Below are 24,659 nucleotides of genomic sequence, written 5' to 3' on the forward strand. Positions count from 1 at the left end.
TCAACCTGTGGGTTGCGACCCCTTTGGGGGTCAAATGATCCTTTCACAGGGGTCACCTAAGACTATCGGAAAACACATATATAATTACATATTGTTTTTGTGATTAATCACTATGCTTTAATTATGTTCAATTTGTAACAATGAAAATACATCCTGCATATCAGATATTTACATTTGACACTCCAGTCACCAATTATCTAAATCTGTCACAGAACCAGTGCTTAGACTCCCATGTGCTGCCAGGGTGGACTTTGATTGTCAGTTTGTCCCTTTGTATACAAAATCTTAGGATCACTTTATTAATATTCAGATGGCCACGATCCTCTGATCTAAAGCTTTGTAATTATCAAGAATAAATTCTAATTTTTATTTTCTTCATTTTTAATCTATCAAGAGGTTGCCCTCCAGCCCACACCAGCCATCACTTACCGCACCATTGGGGGCATTCTGGACTTCTATGTGTTCTTGGGAAATAATCCAGAAGAAGTGGTCCAGGAGTATCTAGAGGTAAAATTATATCATGATGACGACTGGGAAAGTCCTAAATAGCACAAAGAAAAGCAAGTTTACTATGCAAGTGTGACTCATGAAAATCTGCTATTATAAGTAGCTATTGTAAATCTATTATAAATTGACCCTACTCTCGATGATTATAAAGGGACTGGGAAAGTAGACTAACAGTCCAACATTAATGACAAAGTGTGTTGGAAAATGGAGTATGTTTTGTGCCCCTAAACCAATGCTTAGTAGAGGCTTTTATTAAAAATAGAACATTTCCTAATTTTTATTTCAAACATCTTTCAGCTCATTGGACGACCAGTCCTACCGGCATACTGGGCACTTGGATTTCAACTCAGTCGTTATGACTATGGAACCCTAGATAACATGAAAGAAGTTGTGGAGAGAAACCGGGCAGCACAGCTTCCTTACGTAAGTAAGGTTTTAAAAATTCCTCCAAAATAAAAGAGTTCCCTTGGGAAATAAGAATAATTGTTTATAATTTCTCCACCTGAGTTTTTTTTTTCTTATATATTTTATTGATTTTTTACAGAGAGGAAGGGAGAGAGATAGAGAGTTAGAAACATCGATGAGAGAGAGAAACATCGATCAGCTGCCTCCTGCACACTCCCCACTGGGTATGTGCCCAAAACCAAGGTACATGCCCTTGGCCGGAATCGAACCTGGGACCCTTGAGTCCACAGGCCGACGCTCTATCCATGAGCCAAACCAGTTAGGGCTCCACCTGAGTTTTTAAAAAATATATATAATGTAAAAATTTTATTGATTTTCAGAGAGGAAGGAAGAGGGAAAGAGAGAGAGAAACATCAATGATGAGAGAGAATTGTTGATCGGCTGCCTCCTGCACACCCCCTACTGGGGATCAAACCCCAAACTCAGCCATGTGTTCCTGGCTGACGCTCTATCCACTGAATAAGACCAGTTAGGGCTAGAGTGGTAGACATTTTTTGTTGGGCCAGACATTCCTTCAAGGACTGGTTCTTTAAAGTAGGAAATATTACTTAGAGACCATGATTATGGGGTTAGGAGGCAATCTGTTTTTGTCTCTATTTTTTTCTTATCACATTTTTTATTAGTAAAATTTTCTTATACTTACTATATTAACTACATTTCATATAATGCATTTTATTTACATAATGCATTTAGTTCTCAAGGCTTTTTTCCCCCCTAGTTTAAGTGAGCAAAAAGAGATAGTATATACATGTAATCAAATATTTTTATGTTCTGAATAAATTTGAACGTGTCTGTTGTATAATTCAAAGGGAAATTTTACAAGTGAAACAAAGGGAAAAGCTCAATAGTCTCTGGAATAATCCTTTTCTCCCCCTTCCCCAGCCTTTTGGAGGGCAACACCTAGATTCTAGAGCAGTGATGGCGAACCTTTTGAGCTCGGTGTGTCAGCATTTTGAAAAACCCTAACTTAACTCTGGTGCCGTGTCACATATAAAAATTTTTTGATATTTGCAACCATAGTAAAACAAAGATTTATATTTTTGATATTTATTTTATATATTTAAATGCCATTTAACAGAAAAATCAACCAAAAAAAATGAGTTCGCACATGTGTCATAGGTTCGCCATCACTGTCCTAGAGCAAGAGTCAATTTCTTCCTGGGTCCCACTATTTTCATACAGGTTCAATTCGGGAAGGATAATCACTTAAAAAAAAAGACTTGAAGTAGAGCAGCACACAACAAAACGCAGGGTGGTAAAATGAGGGAGAAGACAGTCCCTTCCCCCTTTATCTTGTGACTGGGGTAGAATTCAGGGCCTGGCTATGTTTTCCATAGCCTCAGTGATTTGTTGTCATGGTTGTGATTTGTTTCTTAGATTGTTTTTTAATCCCAATGGCCAAGCAACAAGGTAGGATGATGTGGTTAACCTGATTCCAGGCCTTAGGGAAACAATGTGCCATTTGTTTTGAAATTACCATTGGAAAAAGAACCACTTAGACACCAGGGACTGATTATGTACCCTGTTTAGAGCCCAGCACAGAGTCGGTGTGTCTCCTGAATAATGACAATGATAATTGAACTGACTCATTTAACAGGGAAACTCCCAGGAACTAAATGGAGGAGTACTTTGTGTTGTTCTTTCAGGATGTTCAGCATGCTGATATTGATTATATGGATGCAAGGAAGGACTTCACTTATAATCCAGTCGATTATAAAGGCTTTCCTGACTTTGCTAAGGATTTGCACAATAACGGACAAAAACTGGTCATCATTGTGGTACGTGCCATCCTCATTTACCCCCAAACCTGGCACTTGCTCTTTCTTGTCATTACACCAAGCTCCCCTTCCTTTGTCCCCAATTCCCAGCCCCCTTTAAGTGCCTCTAGTTTAAAGCTCGATCCTTAAGGTATTTTTCTCCTTCTTAGGATCCAGCTATCTCCATAAACTCTTCCTCAAGTAACCCCTATGGCCCGTATGACAGGGGTTTAGAAATGAAGATATGGATCAATGCTTCAGATGGAGTGACTCCACTCATTGGGGAGGTAACTACGTGGGGAAGGTGGGGGCTGGCAGAGGGGCTGTGTGTGTGTGTAATTGTTTTGGTTCATGTTTTCAGATGTCTTATATATGTTAGGACTAAACTTTCCCTGTTCCTTCATCCCCAAATACTTACCAGCCATCCTAGCTCTTATATTCCCTTCACAGTCAAGTCCCTTTCAACAATAGCCCCCATATAAATATGCACTTCCTCACCCCCATTCACTCATCAGCTGACTGCAGTCTTCCTTCCCCCATCACTTTCCTGCTACTGCTCGGCAAATGATACCAGTTATTCCAATAATTGGAAAATCCAATGGAATTTTTTCATCCCTTTTCTTACTTGATTTCTCTGTAGTATTTGACAAGTATGACTACTTTGTTTTATTGTCATTGTTTTCCATGAAAGTTTTACTTAAAATTTCTTTATTGATTAAGTTGGTTCATTTCTAATACCTTCGAAGTCCCGCATACATAGCGTCTGAGGGGAAGTGGATAGGAAAGGGCTAGAGAAAAGTAATTGATGGTTAGAATCCACTATTTGTAATGGACCAGTTGAAATATATATAGTCCTCCCCCGCATTTATCATTCCTAGAAGTGGGAGTAGAGAAAGTGAGAAGGAAGGGTGAACCAGAGTTGAAGATTAGCAAGGACTTAACCAATTTTTTAAAAGTGAGTTTTTATCACGTGACTGTGTTTGAGTCCTCCTGACACTTATTCTAGGTCTTTGGAGTGCTTCACATTCCCGAGAAGAACCTGTGCCCGAGCCCTTCTGTTGCCTTGATCATATTAGGAATTTATTTTTCAAAATACTCTCTTTTACTCAATATTCACGTCATTTACTCCGATCAATGTTTTCTTCTTTGTTTATTTTTTTCTTCTCCTGCAGGTCTGGCCTGGAAAAACTGTGTTTCCTGATTACACCAACCCCAAGTGTGCTGTTTGGTGGTCAAATGAATTTAAGCTTTTCCACAATCAAGTGGAGTTTGATGGAATCTGGATTGTGAGTTCTTAATGTTTTGATTATTTGCTGGCTAATATTTAGAGAGTGTATATCTATATAACTGAATCATGGAGCATAGAGGGGAGAGAAGGAGAGGAAAGCAAGTATGGCAGTAATTCCAACCATTCCCTATTTTGTGTGTGTTTCACACTATTGAGTTGGCTCTGACTTCTAGAGACCTTATGAGTGACTGAAGTCCACAGTGTCCTGTCCTCAAGAGCTCTGCTCAGCTCCTGCAGACTCATGCCAAAGGCTTCTTTTATGAGGCAGTCCATCTCATACTTGGTCTTCCTCTTTTCCTTTTGCCTTCTATTTTTTTCTAGCATTAATTTGTTTAGCAAAGAATCCTGCCTTCCTATGATGTGTTAGAAACAGGACAGCTTCTGTTTTGTCACTCTTGCCTCCAGTGATGTTTCAGGCTTAATTTGCTCTAGGACCCCCTTGTTCATCTTTCTGATGGTCTACAGTATCCACAGAGCTCTCCTTCAGCACCGTATTTCAATTGAATCAATTCTTTTCTTATCAGCCTTCTCCAATGTCCAACTTTATCATCCATACATAGTAATAGGGAATACAAAGGTGTGGATAATTTTACCTTTGGTCTTTAATGCCACATCCTTGCTCATGATGACCTTTCCTAATTCTTTCATGGCTGTCCTTTTGAGTCTCAGCTTTCTCTTGGTTTCTTGGGTGCAGTCTCCATTTGGATTGGTGACTGAACCAAGGCAAGCACAATATTTAATAATGTCAGTGTCTTCATTGTCTGTATTAAAGTTGTGTATTTCTTTGTGACCATGCTTTTTAACTTCTTGATGTTCAAATTCCCTATTTTTCTATTCTAATAATCTTATCAAAATGTGTAGCTTAGAATCAAAATCAGATCATTAGGATTAGAATAATCTGTGTGTTTTTTTCCCCAACCCAGCACTTCTTTTACAAATGAATGAACTGACGTAGAAATAGGTCATACTCTTTGTATTGTCACAAGTACATAAATTGTTCGATTATTAGTTCAGGACCTTTTCATTTGGAGATATTGGATAAATTTATCAGCGCCAGAATACCCAGGTGTATGACAAAACTGTGGCTGCAGTAAGGGCAAATGTCCTACATATTGTCAAATAAAAGCAAATGTAAAACTACAGATGTTCAGCAAAATTTGGAGAGCTCTAGAGTTGAAGATTTTTTCTGTTTATAAGAGAAATGTAGAAAATTCAAACAATATAGAGAGCTACAAAGATGAAAGCAAAACCCTCTAAAATGATATTGACCAAAGGCATATTTTGGTATCGATCTTTTAGACCCCTCACTTGCACATCCATCGGCACATGTTTGCTCTCTCACTCTCTTTGCTTATGTATTTTTTTTATATATGTATATTTGTTGCGTGTGTATTCATAGCTATATTTGGATATACAGAGAATATATAAGTTTACATATGGTGCTATATAAATTAAGATATTTTTTCATCTACTGTGTTTGGAAATTTTTTATTTTCTGTGTGATTATAGACAGCTATAATTTTAAAGGGATTTATAAGAACTATCTCCATGAAAACTTCAATGTATAGAGAAGATAGGAATATCTATTTTTCTCCATGTATATAAGAACCTCTTTAAAAAAGAAATATCTGGGATCATTTTTTTGATTCCTCAAAAAAAGACATAACTTTTAATCTCTGTCTTGTAGGATATGAATGAGCTCTCCAACTTTGTTGATGGTTCACTTTCAGGATGTTCCACAAGCAATCTAAATTATCCTCCATTCATTCCCAGTAAGTCTTAGTAGTTAGTCTAATTAAAGTGGCAATGCATATTTGGTATTTTAATTTCATAAGGATATATATGGACAACTTGGCAAGAGAGTTTGTACATATGAGTGCATATAGAAAGGAGAATGTGGGTAATATATAAGAAAAACTAAGAAAGAAAATAAAAACACTCCATGCTTTTCTAAAGGAGGCATCAATTCAAAAAGGGGCAATCTATTCATTCTACCTATAGTCTGACCTGTTTCTAAGGAAAGATCTAGAGAAGTTGGGGTGCAGAAGCTAGAGGCCTGTGGTTAGTCGATATTGCTCTAGAGCAGTGATGGTGAACCTTTTGAACTCGGTGTGTCAGCATTTTGAAAAACCCTAACTTAACTTGGTGCCGTGTCACATAGAAATTTTTTGATATTTGCAACCATAGTATAAAAAAGATTTATATTTTTGATATTTATTTTACATACTTAAATGCCATTTAACAAAGAAAATCAACCAAAAAAATGAGTTCGCGTGTCACCTCTGACACGCGTGTCATAGGTTCACCATCACTGTTCTAGAGTCTACTCCCAAAGGTCAGGACTTACCACAGGGAAACCAGATAATCAGGCTTGGTCTTCAGATAAGGCTCAAGTGTAGTGATATCAAGAGTGTGAAGAACACACCTGAACCATAGGAGAAAAGGAAGCCAGAATGGATGGCTTGGGAGGTCCAAGTCCAAGTCATTGAATATGATACAAATGAGCTCTGATTGAACTTTGAACACCCCTAACTTTGAACAGGGTGTGGCCTTGAAATCCCAGCATTTATTGTAGAGGCTCCCAGACAAAAAGTGTCTTGATTAAGAAAGGAATGAGTTTCTAGAATTATAGCATCTTATGAAGACTTCCAGTCTGGTGGGAAAGTAGGAAATTGGAGCAGATGGGTCAGAATCAAATGTTGAAGGACTTGGATAGGAGGCTAAACAGTTCACACTTTATTCTTTTTGTGAGGGAATCTGCTTATGTTTTCATAAAAGGAAGTATATAGTAATCAAATGGTTTTAGAAGTATTAACCTTGCATTAATATATAATATGGATTAGAAAATCAATAGGTCAGATATCAATAAGCCATTAAGAAGCTTTTGCAATAGTTAAAATCCAAAGGTCATTTGGATCTGAACCAGAGTAGCCCAATCAGTGCAAAAAGGAATAGATGAATGAAAGAGAGATTGGGCAATCATTCTTTATAGTATCTGGTCAATGGAGAGATGGGTTGAGAAATTAATTTATACTTTCATCCGGTATTTATATTTTTGAACCATTTAACTTAGCTGAGTTTGAATAATTCAGATTGAATCTCAAGTCTAACTGAATCATCTTGTTCCAAATGCCTGCCTCTAGTCACATGAGCACCCAAGAGGGAGGATGTGTATGAGCCAACACAGTTTCTTTATACATCAGAGTAACTACCCCTTTGATAGTGAGGAATCTGTGTGATCATTTGCAGGATGGCCACAGTAAATGCTTGCCCGGTGAGAACGATGTCAGCTTTTATGACAGTCGAAGAATAGGGAATGTGCAGTGTAGGCACTCACTCTCTGACCCCTTTTTCTCCCAGGAGTCCTGGATGGGTACCTGTTTTGCAAGTCTCTCTGCATGGATGCATTGCAGCACTGGGGCAAGCAGTATGATGTCCACAACCTGTATGGCTACTCTATGGCGATTGCCACAGCAGAGTAAGGATACTGTTGCTATGGACATCAAACATAGCACATTCTTGATCTTGCTAGATACCAGGTGCCAGTGGTTTACTTTTAAGAACTTTGCAAGATAAGTATGGTTATTATTACTGAATGAATGAAGAAACTACCTAGGGAAGAAGGAATCCCATAAATATTCATGGAAAGTATGAAATAGAAGAATGCATGAATAAATGAAAAGTTGGAAGGAAAAAAGAGAAGTAGCTTGACTAAGTTCAAACAGCTAATACATTGTAAAAGCAAAATTTAAGCACATTTATGCATGAATCCTAGGCCCACGTATTTTCCTCTCTGCCACACTGTCTTGACTGGAGGGTGGAGGTTTAGGTAATTAAGATTCCATGTGCTTTGGGGTCTTACATGCTGGCTCTGCCTTCTGTGCTGTGCCTGCCTTTGTGTGTGGACTCAAATTCTATAGTGAAGAAAAGGTATTGAGAATTTACTCTTTACTGCAACGATGACAGAAGGAGGCCAGACCAAAACCACATTCATTCATTAGCAAAGTCATGGTGTGATTTTAGCCTTCTTGAAAGTTGTTAAAAACATTGTAAAGCAAATGTTTTTAAGAATATAACAGATTTCTTATTTTAAAAATATAGATGATATCTATAATAATAAAAGTGTAATATGCCAATTAGATTGGACAGCCAAATGACCTTCCGGACAAAGCCAGGGCTGCAAGGGCTAGGGCAAGCTGCTGCGGCTGTGAAGGCCAAGCCCCTTGCACAAATTTCGTGTAGTGGGCCTCTAGTATCTTTATATTTACTTACAAAAATATTCACATAGATACATAATTTTAAAATGTCTTTTCTTATTACAAAACTAGAGGCCTGGTGCACAAAATTTGTGCACTGGGGGGTGGGGTGTCCCTCAGCCTGGCCTGTGCCCTCTTGCAGTTCGGGACCCCTCACTCCTTACTGTCTGCCTGCTCTCTGCTTCTTTCCACTCGGCTCACTGCTCCTTACTGCTTGGCTTGCTGCTCCTTAGTGCTGCTGTGGAGGTGGGAGAGGCTCCCGCCACCACCACTGCACTCACCAGCTGTCAGCCTAGCTTCTGGCTGAGTGGTGCTCCCCTTGTTGGAGCACACTGACCACCAGGGGGCAGCTCCTGCATTGAGCGTCTGCTCCCTGGTGGTCAGTGCGCATCATAGCGACCGGTCATTCTGGTCGTTCCGCCATAAAGGTCGCTTAGACTTTTATTATGTAGATTGTGACCAAAGTGTTTCTACTTAAAAAAGAATTTAAGTCCCAAGAGGAGGTTCCTATGTTCATTTTGTGTATGTCTAAAATCACACCCTGTGAAAGACCAATGTATAGGATGGGGTAAAAGTACATCTACAGTTGTTTGTATGGAAAAGAATACAATAAATAAATAATAATACAAGAATAAATCTATGTTTTGTATGTTCACAACTGTAAGCCTACTTTTGCCCCACCCTGTTTATACACAACTATGTAAAGTTAAATTTTGCCTTTGTTCCATAAAACTTTTATGCCTCTAGTTAGTAGCCTTTTCAAGTCTGCTTTGGAAAGTCTTGAAAATTATGGAGTTATTGATGTACATAAGAAAACACCTTAAAATAAAACAAAACATAAATATCCTTAATAATTCAGTCTGCCCCATCAGCAACTCTAACTCCACTGGCAGAGAACTAGAAGAGGCCCATGGGGTTTTGACTTCTGAGGCCCTTAGTATATGTTGCTGGGCTGACACATACTAAGGTTGCACATTGACTCCTATTCTATCTCTTTCTAGAGCTGTCAAGACTGTGTTCCCTAATAAGAGAAGCTTCATTATAACCCGTTCCACCTTTGCGGGATCTGGCAAGTTTGCAGCTCATTGGTTAGGAGACAATGCAGCCACCTGGGATGACCTTCGATGGTCCATTCCTGGCATGCTCGAGTTCAATCTTTTTGGTATCCCAATGGTGAGTCCACATCCCAAGTTCTCTTACGAACCTCAATTTCTAGAAAGCCTCATTTTAGAAAATTTTCAAATCATAAGACTCCCCTCCCTACACTCCATGGCCCAGGGATTTCATATCTTGAGAGTATGTGTTTCATCTACACAGTATGGCTCTGATCCCACCACAGTCTTCCTTGCATTGTCTTATAAAGATAGAAAGTTCAACCTTGAAGTGATATCATTGGAACATTTCTTTCTATTTGAGTATAATATACACACATAAAAGTGCACATACCCTGAAGTATACAGTTGATGAATTTCTAACTAAATATATCCATGTATCCAGCACCTGGGTGAGGAAACAACATTACCAGCACTTAAGAAGTGGCTTTGTCATCTTTTAGTTAAATTCAACATATATATTTATTGAGCTCCTACTATATTCAAGGTACTGAGTTAGGTATGCATGGTGAGGGCAAAGAAAAACATACATATAGTAACAGAAATGCCTCTCTTTCCCCAAAGAGTTTATAATTTAGTAAGAGGAGACATATATAAACAAACAATTATGACAGGCTGGGGTAAGCGTGCCAACAGGGACATATACGTCAACTGTTAAGGGAAATCCTGAGAAAGGACTTAACAAGATTACAAGGAACAAAGGGAGTCAAGAGAAACTTCATGGAAAAGATAGCACTTGAGTTTAACTTTGAAAAGTGGATATACTTTTTCTGACTCATGGGGGGAGGTCATTTTGATGGGTCTGTTGAGGCTTGGTATGTAAGCCTAGAATGGTAATTCTGGAAAGATGGGTTGGAGCCATGTTTTGTGGAGCTAATAGGATAAGCTGAAAGGAGACTCTGGAAATTTTTGAATTGATGAGTAACAATATCAGGTTTAGGCATTGGAAAATTAATTCCAATATCAGTGTGGTCAAAATAACAATATAAACAACATTACTAGTAACTGTTCATCAAAAAGCTATTGTGTGTCAAGTGTTTTACTTATTTCACTTAGTAAAACCCTCTATAACTAATTAGTGCCTACTTTACTAGTAACAAAGTGAGGAAACTGAGGCACAGGAGGGTTAAGTAAGTTACTCAAAGTCACTTGGCAGTAGAGTGGACACAGGATATAAACCAATTCAATCACACCATGTTAGCCTTCTCAGTAAGAGGTTAGCAAAGTTTAGTTGAAGTCCTGGTAGAAAGCAAAGGGGGATGTACTCCCTTTGAGCCGACTGTGTGTCCTTCCAGGTGGGTGCTGACATATGTGGCTTTGCACTGGATGCCCCTGAGGAGCTCTGCAGGCGGTGGATGCAGCTGGGAGCTTTTTACCCATTTGCCAGGAATCACAATGGCCAAGGCTTCAAGGTAAGTCTCCCAGGATATAGGATATAAATAAATTTGGCATCCCTTAGGACTGCATCTATGGGCAACTACGGAATGTGTTGAGCCATCCTCCTACCTGGTGCTCGATCAGGCTAATTTGCACCACTGTTTGCAATCAACCAGGACCTATGATGCACCATTAAAATGCGCTGTGCCACAGCCTCTGCTATTTCTATGCTTCAGTCAAGAAAATGGCGAGTCTGTGAAGGTTTTTATCAAACCTCTGTATACTTTATCAACATTGCTCATATTGTAATGAGAATCAAATGAGGAGATGCTTCAAAATTATTGAACCGGCAGTCTCTCTAGAGAGCACCCCTAAAGAGTGGGTGAAGGGAGCTGAGTTTCAAGATGAAGAATGGCCACTTACTTGGTGAAATGATCTCTCTTTGCCCAACTGTACTGATCAGAGGCCAAGCTTCCAGGTCTTTCAGGAAGTAAACTCTCGGTTTTGATGAATGGGGTCTGGAATTCTCCAGATACTTCTGTTGTGCATGGTCAGCTGACAACTGCAACATCTTCCTTCTTTCCTTCCTTCCAGGCCCAGGATCCTGCCTCCTTTGGAGCCAACTCTCTGCTATTGAATTCCTCCAGGCACTACCTTACCATCCGCTACACTCTGCTGCCCTATCTCTACACTCTCCTCTATCGCGCTCATAGCCGGGGGGACACCGTGGCCAGGCCCCTTCTGCATGAGTAAGTCCACCTAACCCAAAGGCCTTTTGTTAATGCAACTGATGACATTGACTATATCTTTTGGGAAGACATTGACTATATCTTTTGGGAAGGAAGCTAGACTAAATGTCATGGGACTGGGGTCTTTGTTCTGTCACCAACTAACTCTTTATCTTAGACAAATCATTTTAGTTATTTTATCCTTAGTTTCTTTAATCTTAATTTAAAGGATTTGGTGGCTTGAACTTGATGGTCTCTGTTGTAATGCACTATGTTCAGGCTCTAGAACTTGAGAGGCTTTCCTTATCAAAATACAGTTAATGTCCTTATGTGTCTGACATTTTAGACCCTCAAGCACATATCTGCTCTATTATATATTCATTAGAGGCCTGATGCATAAAATTTGTACAAGAGTAGGCCCTTCCTTCCGCTGGTTGCACCGGCTTCCCTCTGGCACCCGGGACCTGGGCTTCCCTCCCACACCCAGGACTCGAGCTTCCCTCTGGCCGCTGGCAGGCACCTGGGACTCAGGCTTCCCTCACAGCCCCGGCTTCATCCGGAAGGTCGTCCAGAAGGATGTCCGGTCTAATTAGCATATTATACTTTTATTATTATAGATTATTTGGGGTAAGTTTTTGCCATCTCCTGGAATTCTCTGTTAAAAGGCAGCTAACATAAGAGAGAAAAAGAGTAAAATTATAAATTATCTTCTATTTTTTGTGATCATATTCAGTTTCTTCTTGGTGATCAGCTGAACTTTTAAAATGTACAACTTACTTTACTTATTTCTTTATAAGGGAGATATGGCAATTAGAATTAGGCCTTGAACCTGCCTAAGCCTAGCATAGATACCGGAACAGGAACTTCTGTCTAACCTGGGGAGAGATTAGGAGGGCACATGAGCTAGAGGAAGCAGATCTCTCTGCAGGATTGGGGAGGTAGGGGTTGAACAGGCATCATAGAAAAATTGGGGGAGTTTGCCCTGGGAGGGAACCTGCGTGTTTTGGACAGGCTGAGGGGAGAACTTCCAGGAAGCTTTGGCCCACATCTCAGCTAACGTCTCTCCAATCTCCAGGTTCTATGCGGACAGCAACACTTGGGATGTGCACCAACAGTTTCTATGGGGGCCTGGCCTCCTCATCACTCCGGTTCTGAATGAGGTATGTGTTCCCATAGAGACACACTGGTGGTGTCAGCTTCTGTTCCTGCAGCCCTCTCCTTAGAACCACTTTTCTTCTCTTTATTCCAAACGCATTTCCAACATGTGTGGCTGAGTCAGGCTTGATGACAATGTGCTGGGGGTTGGGGAGGTTGGATATCTGATACTTTCACATTTTCTTTCCTCTAGAAGTCTTTTTTCTGACCAAGTTCTCAACCAGTGTAGAAGCATCTACTGGCAACTCTAAATTTAAGAATGGTCCTATTTGTTGTCAGACCCTCAGAGCAGATCAGTACTTGTTCTGTGAAGTAGAGGCAGAAGGGATTAATGACCCAGGATCACTCTAAAGTCAGGCTTTGGGGGGGCGGGCATGGTGGAGGGGGTTAATGGGGGAAGAGGGGTATATCTGTAATAATTCCAATAATAAAGATAAATTTAAAAAAATAAAGTTAGGCTGATCAAGGTGAGATTGTTGCCTGTGCCACTTAGTACCAATGTGATCTAGGTATAAGTCATCATGCTAGTTCCTTAGCTATAAAGGTGAGATAATAATAATAATCCCCATCACTGGGGACTGTTGTGAAGTGTGAATGAGATAACCAATGTAAAGCTGGAAATTTCACCACAACGTGTTTCAATATTGTCATTATTCTTAATGTGGTTCCACTTAGGATTTTTTGTTGTTATTCCCATTAGAAGAAAGGCATAATTTGATAACAAGGCCAAGAAATGTCATTTATGCACTCTCGATATATAATAAAGAAGTTCCATAGAGAATGCTAGGAAATGCATTTGATCCCTTTCAGAGGCTGGGCCATGAAGAAGTATATTTTGTTTTCATTTCAGGGTGCAGAAAAAGTGATGGCTTATGTGCCCGATGCTGTCTGGTATGATTATGAGACTGTAAGTAGCACTGACTTTTCTTAAATTCTTCAAGACCACAGCTGCAACTGTGTAGACAAGAGAGGAGTGTTTCTGTAGTGTCTTCTGTAATTTCAGCCAAGTCAATGAAATGAGCCTAAGTCACTTAATGTCAGTCATGATGAAATCCGATAAAGACTCAAGTAGAATGTCTCATGGGCAAATGCTGCAGGGGCCAATGGACAATTTGAGCTTGGTCATGAGTTCATCAAATAGCCTCAGCATGGCATACACGTGCCCCCAAAACCCAATTGATGACAAAACCTGTTGTTCTTGACTTTTCCCCTTCTCTTGTTTGATTGTCTTGTTTGATAGTAATTCAGCTCGTAGTAAAGGAGAGAGCCACAGATGATTCAGCACAGGGATGAAAGCTGGAGGTGAATGTCCCATCATGCTGATGTGATTGATTTGTCTTCATGCTTCAGGGGAGCCAACTAAGATGGAGGAAGCAGAAAGTGGAAATGCAACTTCCTGGAGACAAAATTGGACTTCACCTTCGAGGAGGCTACATCTTCCCCACCCAACAGCCAGCCACAACCACTGTTGCCAGGTACAGCATAACCGAGTTTCCTTTAAGGGGCAGGCTGACAAAACTGGTCATTTCTGTGCCCATCTGCTCCCATGCAAAAGATGCTGACACATCACATTGAGGATAGGGAGTGGGGAGGAAGACGCTCTAGTGTGTGTGATTGGTCATTAAACTCTTCCCCTAGGCCTCTTCTGAGGAAGCTGTGATTTAGAACTACATCCAGATAGATTTTGAAAGACCTTAAACCTTGATCTTTCTGAACCCCCTTGAGAGAGAATATTTTTTAAAAAATCCTCTAGCCAGTCATTCTGTAGGTTTTAATTGATATTTCCAAAATGAAGATCTCAACTGGTTTCTCCCCTGCTTAGAGCAAATTCTTTCATTAGTAGGGCATTCAAGGTTAGTCACAATCCAGTTCCAAGTTACTTAATAATTGTGCCTCTGGGTGCACATTAGCACATACCTGTAGACCACCATCCTGAAAATCTTGCTATTCCCCAAACATACCCTTCTATTTTCCTGTATTTGGGCTTAAGCACTTATTATCTTTTCCAACATTCTTTGCCTGGTATGTTCTTTTTTTTCAAATTAAATTTATTGGGTGACAATAAATTTATAGGTTTTAAGTGTACCACTCTTTGATACATCATCTGTATATTGTATTGTGTGTTCACGACCCCAAGTCAAATTTTCTATCACCATACATTCGACTCCCTCTACCCTTCATAACCTCTTGCACCCCCTTTCCTCTGGGAATCACTATAGTGTTGTCTGTGTCTATGAGTTTTTGTTTGTTTGTCTTGTGTGTTCACTTTTTGCTTTCAGTTTTATAGCCCACATTTGAGTGAAATCATATAATTCTTGACTTTTTCTATCTGACTTATTTCACTTAGCATGATAGTCTCAAGATCCCAACATTCTTTGTCTGGTGTGTTCTTAATAATCCTTCAAATTAAACTCAGATTTTATCTGCAAGAAATGCTTCCCAGCTCTTCCAGCAAAGGGAGTGCTGCCACTTCCAACTTTCTGGTCATATGTTATACTTTTTTGGTGTTTAGCTGATTTTTTTTCTTTCCTCCTTAATATTGTTAAATATGCCAATCATAGTTATTTTATACTTTTTACCTGAAAATCCAATTATTTAAAGTTATTAGTGGAATCAAAATCAATTGTTGTTTTTGCTAACTTTTTTTTGCTGGCATATTATCTTGTATGATTAGTTGTTTATGTTTTTCAAATGTGGTGATCTTAAAGTTCCAAATGTGGGTCTCATTCTTCTAGAGATAATTTGCTTTCTCTTTGATTGCAAGCCAGGACTGCTGTCCTGGATCACATTAGCTCCCTGCAGGGACCACGTGTTGTATTTTATCTAGGCCCAACTAGTATTTTAGTGGGTGGGTCCTTCAGAATGTCTGGTATCCTCCAGAATATCTAATCCACCACACTGCTAGAAGTGTCATTCTGGACTCCTATAAGTATTTTAACTTTTGTGTCACACTTTACTTTCTGCTTTGATTGTTTGGTGAATACATTTAATATTTCCTACAATATTTAAGGTCATCAATGGAGTGTCTATTCATCTTTGTATCCCTTACACTTCCTAGCAAATGAAAACTACTCAACATATGCATGTTAGATAAAGCAGGTGATTTTGTTGATAATGGGATCCAGCTTGCATAGGGCATAGTGAAAGGCTGAGCTGTGAGAACACAATAGACTGTGAGGTCAGTGAGGGATGCAACATGATCAGAAAATTGGGAGGTAGACTATGTCCATCTATTTCACCAACTTACTGAGTAGTGTTTTGTGTTTCTTATTCGTAATTATAAAGCAGATAATTGGAATGTTTTCTTTTACTCTCAAAACAAACTAATAATAAATAATAAAATTAGGAAAGGTGTCATTTTATAGATATACCTTATTGTGTTTTATTGCTTTCTGAGTCAAAATGGTTCTCTGGCAGGGAAAAAAATGTATCCCCCAGCCACAATTAATACTTATTCTGCATGTAACATCTCTTAAGTGATTAGGCTGAACCAGTTATTATCTAGGATTTCTCTGTTTTCTAATAGTTTGTATTAGAAATAATAGTTGCATCGGTAGTTTTTATTGTAGTTACTGTGTGATTCTTGTGCTTAAATTTTTTGCCTCCTACATAGGTGTTTATTGCTAATGTTTGGGGCAATGATTCTAGAGAAAGATGCACCTGTTGATTTTGTCTTTGTGCCCGAAGAAAAGCAGAGCAGTCTGATGCTAGGGTCCTTTTCCATCTGAATCTGATAGTCATCCTCAGTTTATCTGACAAAATTCTTTGAGTTTTAAGTCTTTGTCTCTTATATAAATATCTTCTCCTATAGTCGACGGAACCCTCTTGGTCTTATCATTGCCCTAAATGACAGCAAAGAAGCAAGAGGCGAACTTTTCTGGGATGATGGGGAAACGAAAGGTGAGCCAATGTCACTATTTATGAACCTGCATCTTTGAGCTACCCCTCTGGTCATTCACCTGGGTGAGATATCTCACCAGGCACAGTAGCATTCATCACTGGAAAGAAGAGTTTTGTTTTAGTAGCACTGTTTATGGGTAGTGGTAGATGGACCACTGATGGAGGAAAAACACATTTCTACCTCATAGAATTCTCCCATTGGCCAGCAATATTCATAGGCTCTCATTTTATTGTCAATGGGAACCTGAAAGAGATGTTTTTAACACCATTCCTGCCATTTAATGTGGACATCTTCCCCCAAAATACTACAGAACAAATGTCGATCGTATGAAAAACATAACCAGTGAAAAGGCAGTGAAAATCTAGCTACGTGTCTATATCTAGTTTCTTAGCACATTTTTCTGTCTCCAATATACTAACGACTCTTGAGGCTTGAGCTTAGGAAATAGACTCACTTGAGGAATATTCCTTGGAAGCACATGAATGGGAACCTTTCCAAGGTTAAAAGAGAAAGGAAAAGGGAAAACAGTGGCTTGGCCTCGGAGACTCTGTCTATAATCTTGTCCTTCTCAAGATGTAGCTTCAAAGACAGCCAGAGTAAAAACTGTTCTCCTGTGGTGGGCAGATCAGAGTCTGACTCGTCTTTCTCTCACTTTCAGATACTGTGGCCAATAATGTTTATCTCTTATGTGAGTTTTCTGTCACCCAAGTAAGTAGCATATTTTTGTGAATCTTCAGTGTGGGCTTTTGTTGGTCCACAAGACTCATGTGTGTTTGTGTATGTGTGTAATTATACTTGTAGCTTCATATGCATTTATGGTATAGGTGAGCACATTCTCCTAATAACTGAATCAATCATGTTAGTTAGAAGGAGGCAATGAAATGAATAAATCAAAGCAGTCAGTTTTTTTAATAGTAATTATTAAAAATCTCTCTCTCTTTCTCTCTTCCTCCTCAGGGAGTATCAAAATACATTTGTACTAATTAAGCACAGATGAGTAGAGACAGCTAAGAGGCATTCAAACCCATTTTGGGTATCTGATCTAGGCTGGAATATTTGAATGACTTGAGAAACTGTGTTTTATAGTTAGATCTTTGTGCTTAATTGTTTTGCAGAACCGCTTGGATGTGAAGATTTTGCAGTCAACCTACAAAGACCCTAATAATTTAGTATTTAAAGAGATTAAAATCCTTGGGACCCAAAAACCTAACAACATTGTAGTGAAACACAATGGTGTACCAACTCAGGTTTCTCCTAAAGTCACTTACGATCCTAACCGACAGGTAAAAATCCCTTTGGTTGAGACAGTTTATCAAGAATTCTTCACAGCTCATGGTGTTCCTTCTTACCGAGGTTGCATGGGTCCTGAAGGACCAAAGTATAGTGAGGCCTGCAGTGGAAAGTCAGAGGGTTAGGAGAGAAAAAAAATGAGGAGTGGGCTAGCACTAGAATGAATGAGGGAGTTGCTGGGAAACTGGGATAAAGGCAAATAGTCTTTTCATCCTTACTCCTCCACTGGCCCCAGTCTTCTGTTCTCTCTGGGACAGAAGAAGAAGTGTGGGGAACAGAAATAGAGGAAAAGTAGATCTGAGAGCTGCTAGCTGATGCTAGAAAGGTAAAGAAGGGAGGGGGTCTCCATTAATGAAAAATTTGAAGAGAGGTTTTTTTTTTTAACTGAATTGAGATATACTAGCATAAATTCTCACTACAACACATACATTTTTAGAAAAAATTTTAAGTCAAAGAATTTGACAAGTCTAGGTAATTAATGGCCACTTATTTGGTTAGAGGATAACAATAAAATAACTTTCCATCAGTTGTGATAAGATATGATGCTCCTGAGTAGTTGTAATCCGTTCCTCTGATATTTTAACACTAGAGGCCCAATGCACGAAATTCATGCAAGGGGCTTGGACCCCGCCAGCGTGGCTTCGTCTGGAAGTATGTCCAGTCTAATTAGCATATTACACTTTTATTACTATAGATTATGAGGGACCCTTTCCTCAAATACTTCTTACTATAGGTATGATCTGGGATTGGGAGCTACTGGATTAGCATGTTTCTGAGGAACCTTCCAAACTTAAGAAAATAAGTAAATTTAGTTTTCTATTATAATGATATATCAGTGACATTTGACATTTTGTCCTGATAATATCCATTGAGGATGCATACATCATAAAGTTAGAAGTAGTATTACATTTTTGTTGGTGAGTACAGCAAAGTACAAGTCATTTGACAGATTCACATATGAAAACAAATTCAATACATGTTTGTTATATAGATTAATTAATATAAGGCCAAAGGGGCTCTTTAACTGTTTCAATTTGATTTGTGAGGAGACACAATATATACATATGAAACTATTGGGAGGGGAACAGGCAACCCAAACCAACATATGCAAAGTGTTAATTTATTCTAAGTCAGTGTTCAAAGCTTAATGGAATATTGAACAAAGTCCTTGCAGAATATAGGGCTGGAGCTGGACTTTGAAAGACAATGCATCAGCTAGAGATTCATTTGGCTGCAAGTGTCAGGAGACTCATCCAAATGGTGGTTTAAACAAGTTGGATTTTTTCCCTTATGCAATAAGAACTTTAGAAAGAGGTCAGTTGCTGGCATTGATTCAGTGGCTCAAGGTTGTCAAGGTTGATATTTTTTTTCTTCTCTTATGATTGGAAGTGCCTCCTGCTTAATTCCAGTCACTATGGCCTTGCTTTAGTATGAATAAAAAGAGGAAGCAGAAAAGAAAGAAGCAGTCCCTTAAATCAAGAAATAAAAGCTTGGCTCAAAATTTACCTATTAATGGCCACAGCTTTAATTCTTAAGTGGGAACTTTAGTATTCTAAACTGAAATAGTAAGAGGATAACTTCTATGTAGGGCAGGCAAATAGCAGTTTATTCCACAGATGAGCATTTGTGAGGATAAAACATTCAAGGTTGAGATGTCAGAATGAGCCAATCTAAGGATGGCCTTGTATTAGTAAGAGGTTCGCCTTTCATTAGTCTGTGAATATTGTATAACTAGAACAAGTAGGATTCACTTTTGGAAGGAGATCAGTTTGGACAGATAACTTACGGTCAGATTTTGGAAGGTCTTAGTGCCAAAACGAGAAGGATCTGAGCTAATGTCAAAGGGTCACTTATTGACCCTCAACTCAATGTTTAAGAGAATTGTCATGGAAGGGGATGGGATTCGTAGTCCAGGGAAGTGCAAGATGAATTTAGACTGAGAAGAGACTAGAAGAAGGATGATAATCCTTAGAATGTAATTTTATAGCTCTAGACAAATGTGAACTTTCTCTAAGGAAAGTATATAGAAAAATATTAGATATTTGAATTAGAAAGTGGGATTTTTAAAAGTTTTCAAGTTTTGAGGCTTTGGCCTGCAGAAATGAGGAGGCCGGGGTGTTAGAAATAGAAGGAAATGGAGTGATTTTGCCAATTCACCAATTTTGCAATTGATGAAACAGACCCAAGGAATTGAAATACTTTGTCTAAGTTTCCACAGCAGATGGAGATGAGAACCCAGGCCATACTATTCTTATTCCTTTGTTCTTGCCATCAGTCTAGCCAGTGGTCGGCAAACTCATTAGTCAACAGAGCCAAATATCAACAGTACAACAATTGAAATTCCTTTTGAGAGCCAAATTTTTTACACTTAAACTACATAGGTAGGTACATTGTTATTAACTTAATTAGGGTACTCCTAAGGCTTAGGAAGAGCCACACTCAAGGGGCCAAAGAGCCACATGTGGCTCGAGAGCTGCAGTTTGCCAACCACGGGTCTAGACCAATGGAGGACACTGGTTTGGGGGAAAGAGGGCAAGAAGATAAACTAAATTTGGAATGACACCTGTGCTTGTGTGTGTTATGCTACAAGGGGAAGTGCAGAAGCGAGCCTTCCTGACAAAACAAGGAAGAGGAAGCAGGTGAGGGGAGGAAAGAAAGGAGTGATTACAGAAGATTTTATTTTATCAAATTCTTTTCAAAATGTTATATACAAGATTGACATAGAGTTGTGACATCTGCCCTGTTGCCATTGGGCAGTCTTGCCCCCACTCCCCATATAGTTCTCTCCATAGAGGCTCCAGTGGTATGTCACTTGGATTATTCAGTCTGGTATGATTTCTATTCCTCTCCCCAAAGAAGTTTCAGATTTTGCAAGGCCTATGTCCTGAGGGTAAATTTCCTTGTCACTTCCCCATTCCCACAGGTTGCCCTTATCACAGGACTTGATCTTGTCCTGGGAGAAGCATACACTGTGGAATGGAACCTGACGACAGAGGATGTAGAAAAAATAGACTGTTATCCTGATGAGGATGGTGCTTCTGAAGCAAAGTGCACTGCCCGTGGCTGTGCCTGGGAGGTAAAAATGCTGATGGTGTTATCATAATTAAATTTCTCTACACTTAACCTGCAATTTCATGAGCATAGCACCAGTACCTATGTGATTACTTAAAATCCACAGAAAGAAAGGACTTCCAAAGGAAACTGGGTTTTTATCTGGATATGAAGAGTAGGTAGGGACAGGAGTGAAAATTATTTTTAAAAAAATATTTTACATGGAGACCAGGAATTTAAACTTGTATCACAACCAAAGAGCACATAGGGAAATAAGTGATAGTCGGGCTGTATCTCCCTGTAAATGACCTTTTCCAGCCCCTTTGTATTTGATAATCCCAGGACCACATGCTGAGCTGACTTTGGCTTTACTTCTCAGGCAACCACTTCCCCAGGAGTCCCTTTTTGCTATTTCACCAAGGATCTATATTCTGTTGATGATATTCAGTATAACTCACATGGGGCCACAGCTGTCATCTCCTTAAAGTCTTCTCTTTACGCCAACGCGTTGCCCTCAACACCCGTGAACACCCTCCGTGTGGATGTGACCTACCACAAGAATGACATGCTGCAGTTTAAGGTACGTGTTCACAGACTGTGTATCAAGTACTGACTAGCACTTTTCAGTTCCATCCGTTTTTGCTAGTCAAGGTTACAGAACCCTAAAATCAGTTCACTCTTCTAGGTTAACCATGCTATCTTATACTAGATCATTATCCTAAGAGCAGTGAGAAACCAGTGATGGCACAGGGAGACCTGTTCTAATTTGCATTTTTAAAAGATTGCTGTGTCTACTGAAAGGACAAGAGTTGAAAGGAGAGACAAACTAGGTTACCAGTTAGGTAATCCAGATGAGGGCTGGAGCTTGGTCATAGCACAGGAAGGAGATGGGGAACAGTGGACATCTTTGAGAGATGAGAAGGTAGTGTTACAGGATCTGGTGATGATTGCAAGTAGGTAATGACAAGAGGGAAGAACCAAGAATGATTGCCGTGTTGCTAGCCTGCATCTCTATATGGAGTATGGCAATAATAACCATAGTGGAAACTGAAAAGGTTTGAGCTTGGGCAAAATCAGATGATGAGTTCAGTTTTGGATATTGAATTTGGGATACCTGTGAAATAGACATGAAAATGAAGTGATCTCTCTTTTCTATGATTTATTAATCTGAGGACTAGTGATGGACTATCTTATGTATATTTCTATATTGAATTGTGAGTGTCTGAAAGACAGGAAATGTCCTTTTATCTTTGTGTTTCTGAAATCTAACACCAAGCCCAGTAGGTAGTCAGCACTTAGATGTTCATCGAGAGAATAAATGAAAAACATCAGGCTTCACCTGACAGGTTGTTCACAATCTAATATCAACCTGGACTGTGAGTTCTTGTACATCTTATAATATAAGGACGAGGCTTTTATATTCCTGTCCTCACCATAGACCTGGTGGCATTTGATAGGTACCTAATGGGTTTGAAATAAATGAACTTGCTTAGGTTTCCAGCTTTAACTCTTTGCCAGTCTACTTCCTGATCACACAGTAGCTCTCTCCAAAATATTTGCCTCTTTCTGACCTTGCTTTAATACTCAGTGCCTTTGCACTTATTTCTCTACCAGAAATGACTTGATCTCCTTTATGTGCTGGGTTAATGGCTATAAAGCTTTTAAGACTCAGTCTGTATTTTCTCTGTGAAATCCACTCAGTCTCCCTGAAAGTATTAGATATTTCCTTCCCTTCAGTGTCACAACACTTCTGCAAAGCTCTACATTAGCATATTATCACCCAAGTGTTGTGGGTACATCTCTTTTACCTCCCATTAGCATGTGAATTTCTTTTTTTTTCTCAAATTTATCTTTATTGTTGAAAGTATTATAGATATCCCCCTTTTTTACCCCATTGACGCCCTTCATTCCTTCCTGCCTGCCCCCACCCCAGGCCTTCACCACACTATTGTCTGCATCCGTGGGTTATGCATATATGTATATAAGTTCTTTAATTAATCTCTTCCTCCTCCTTTCTCTCTGAGATTCTTCACTCTGTTCCATGTCTCTGGATCTATTTTGTTCGTCAGTTTATTTTGTTCATTAGATCCCATATCATATAAGTGAGATCATGTGATAATGGTCTTTCTCTTACTGGCTTAGCATGTGAATTTCTTAAAAACAATAATGTGTCTTATGCAGTTTAGTTATTCCTAGTATCTAGTACAGTATAAGCAGGAATATATTAGATACTCAGTGAATCAATTTTTAGTGAGGATATCTGTTTTATTTAACCAAGTAGTGTGTGTGTGTATATATATATATATATATATATATATATATATATATATATATATATTACTAGAGGCCCGGTGCACAAAAATTTGTGCACTCGGTGGGGGGGGGGGGAGGGGGGTCCCCCAGCCCGGCCTGTGCCCTCTCGCAGTCTGGGACCCCTTGGGAGATAACGACCTGCTGGCTTAGGCCTGCTCCTGGGTGGCAGAGGGCACGCCCAATCCCTAGGTGCAGCCCCTGGTCGGGCTCAGAGCAGGGCTGATTGTGGAGTTGGGGCGCCGCCCCCTGTCATGCACAGAGCAAGGCGGATTGGGAGGTTGCGATGCCACCCTCAGTCACGCTCAGGGTGGGGCCGATTGGGGGGTTGGGGCACCGCCCCGTGTCACACTCAAGGCAGGGTTGATGGGGAGGTTGTGGCGCCACCCCCTGTCATGCACAGAGCAGGGCCAATCAGGGGGTTGGGGAGCTCCCCCCTGTCACGCACAGAGTAGGGCCCATCAGGGGGTTGGGGCACCGCCACTGTCACACTCAGGGCAGGGCCGATGGGGAGGTTATGGCTCTACCCCGTTACACACAGAGCAGGGCCCGTGGGGGGGGGGGGGCACCCTTTATCACCCACAGAGCAGGGCCAATCAGGGGGTTGGGGCGCAGCCACTGTCACACTCAGGGCAAGGCCGATGGGGAGGTTATGGCTCTACCCTGTCACAGAGCAGGGCCTCGGGGGGGGGGGGGGTGTTGGGGCACCGCACCCTGTCACACACAGAGCAGGGCCAATCAGGGGGTTGGGGCACCTTCCCCTGTCACACACAGAGCCGCAGGGTGATCAGGGGATTGGGGAGCTCCCCCTATCAGGCACAGAGCAGGGCTGATCCGGGGGTTGGGGCACCTTCCCCTGTCAGGAACAGAGCAGGGCGGATAGGGAGGTTGTGGCCCCGCCCCCTGTCACACACAGAGCCTCAGGGCTATCAGGGGGTTTGGGTGCTGCCCCCTGTCACGTTGATCCGGTGCCAGGAGGCCTCGCGGCTCCGCTGATCCCGGTGCTGGGAGGCATATTACCCTTTTACTATATAGGATAGAGACCTGGGGGCCGGCTGGTTTGCCCTGAAGGGTGTCCTGGATCAGGGTGGGGGTCCCCACTGGGGTGCCTGGCCAGCCTGGATGAGGGGATGATGGCTGTTTGCAGCTGGTCACACACCCTTCAGGGTGGGGGTCCCAACTGGGGTGCCTGGCCAGCCTGGGTGAGAGGCTGAGGGCTACTTTCAGGCTGGCAGTTGTTGACTGAAGCTCCCAACCACTCCTTTTTTTTCTCTCTTTTTTATTTTATTCTGGGCCAGCTTTAGCTCTGGCTCTAGCTCTGAGGCTTGTATCTGGTTTGTTTGCCGTTCTATAATCGAAACAATGTATAACTCCAGCTCTGAGATCCTGGCCTTTTGTTTAGCTTCTATATTTGTTAGAATGTTTCAAACTGCCAGCTCAGAGGCCGGCAAGTCAGGCGGGA

At 40.5% G+C, this 24,659-nt stretch overlaps 1 protein-coding gene across 1 annotated transcript in view; it reads left to right on the top strand.

The window, feature by feature from the left end:
- Positions 1–24,659, top strand: part of MGAM (maltase-glucoamylase) — an 84,312-nt gene that overhangs the window by 34,378 nt on the left and 25,275 nt on the right. Inside the window, exons 9-26 of the mRNA XM_070424051.1 lie at positions 395–507; positions 805–930; positions 2,619–2,750; positions 2,900–3,016; positions 3,902–4,015; positions 5,705–5,789; positions 7,378–7,495; positions 9,275–9,446; positions 10,681–10,797; positions 11,357–11,511; positions 12,566–12,650; positions 13,496–13,552; positions 13,996–14,120; positions 16,457–16,545; positions 17,205–17,254; positions 17,662–17,829; positions 20,760–20,912; positions 21,267–21,467. Of these exons, the coding sequence (XP_070280152.1) occupies positions 395–507; positions 805–930; positions 2,619–2,750; positions 2,900–3,016; positions 3,902–4,015; positions 5,705–5,789; positions 7,378–7,495; positions 9,275–9,446; positions 10,681–10,797; positions 11,357–11,511; positions 12,566–12,650; positions 13,496–13,552; positions 13,996–14,120; positions 16,457–16,545; positions 17,205–17,254; positions 17,662–17,829; positions 20,760–20,912; positions 21,267–21,467 (2,177 nt within the window). The remainder of the gene's footprint in view (positions 1–394; positions 508–804; positions 931–2,618; positions 2,751–2,899; positions 3,017–3,901; positions 4,016–5,704; positions 5,790–7,377; positions 7,496–9,274; positions 9,447–10,680; positions 10,798–11,356; positions 11,512–12,565; positions 12,651–13,495; positions 13,553–13,995; positions 14,121–16,456; positions 16,546–17,204; positions 17,255–17,661; positions 17,830–20,759; positions 20,913–21,266; positions 21,468–24,659) is intronic.

This window comes from Myotis yumanensis, unplaced genomic scaffold (assembly GCF_028538775.1).
Source record: "Myotis yumanensis isolate MYYU_CA2020_CCGP unplaced genomic scaffold, mMyoYum1.0.hap1 SCAF_9, whole genome shotgun sequence".
NCBI classification, from domain to species: domain Eukaryota; kingdom Metazoa; phylum Chordata; class Mammalia; order Chiroptera; family Vespertilionidae; genus Myotis; species Myotis yumanensis.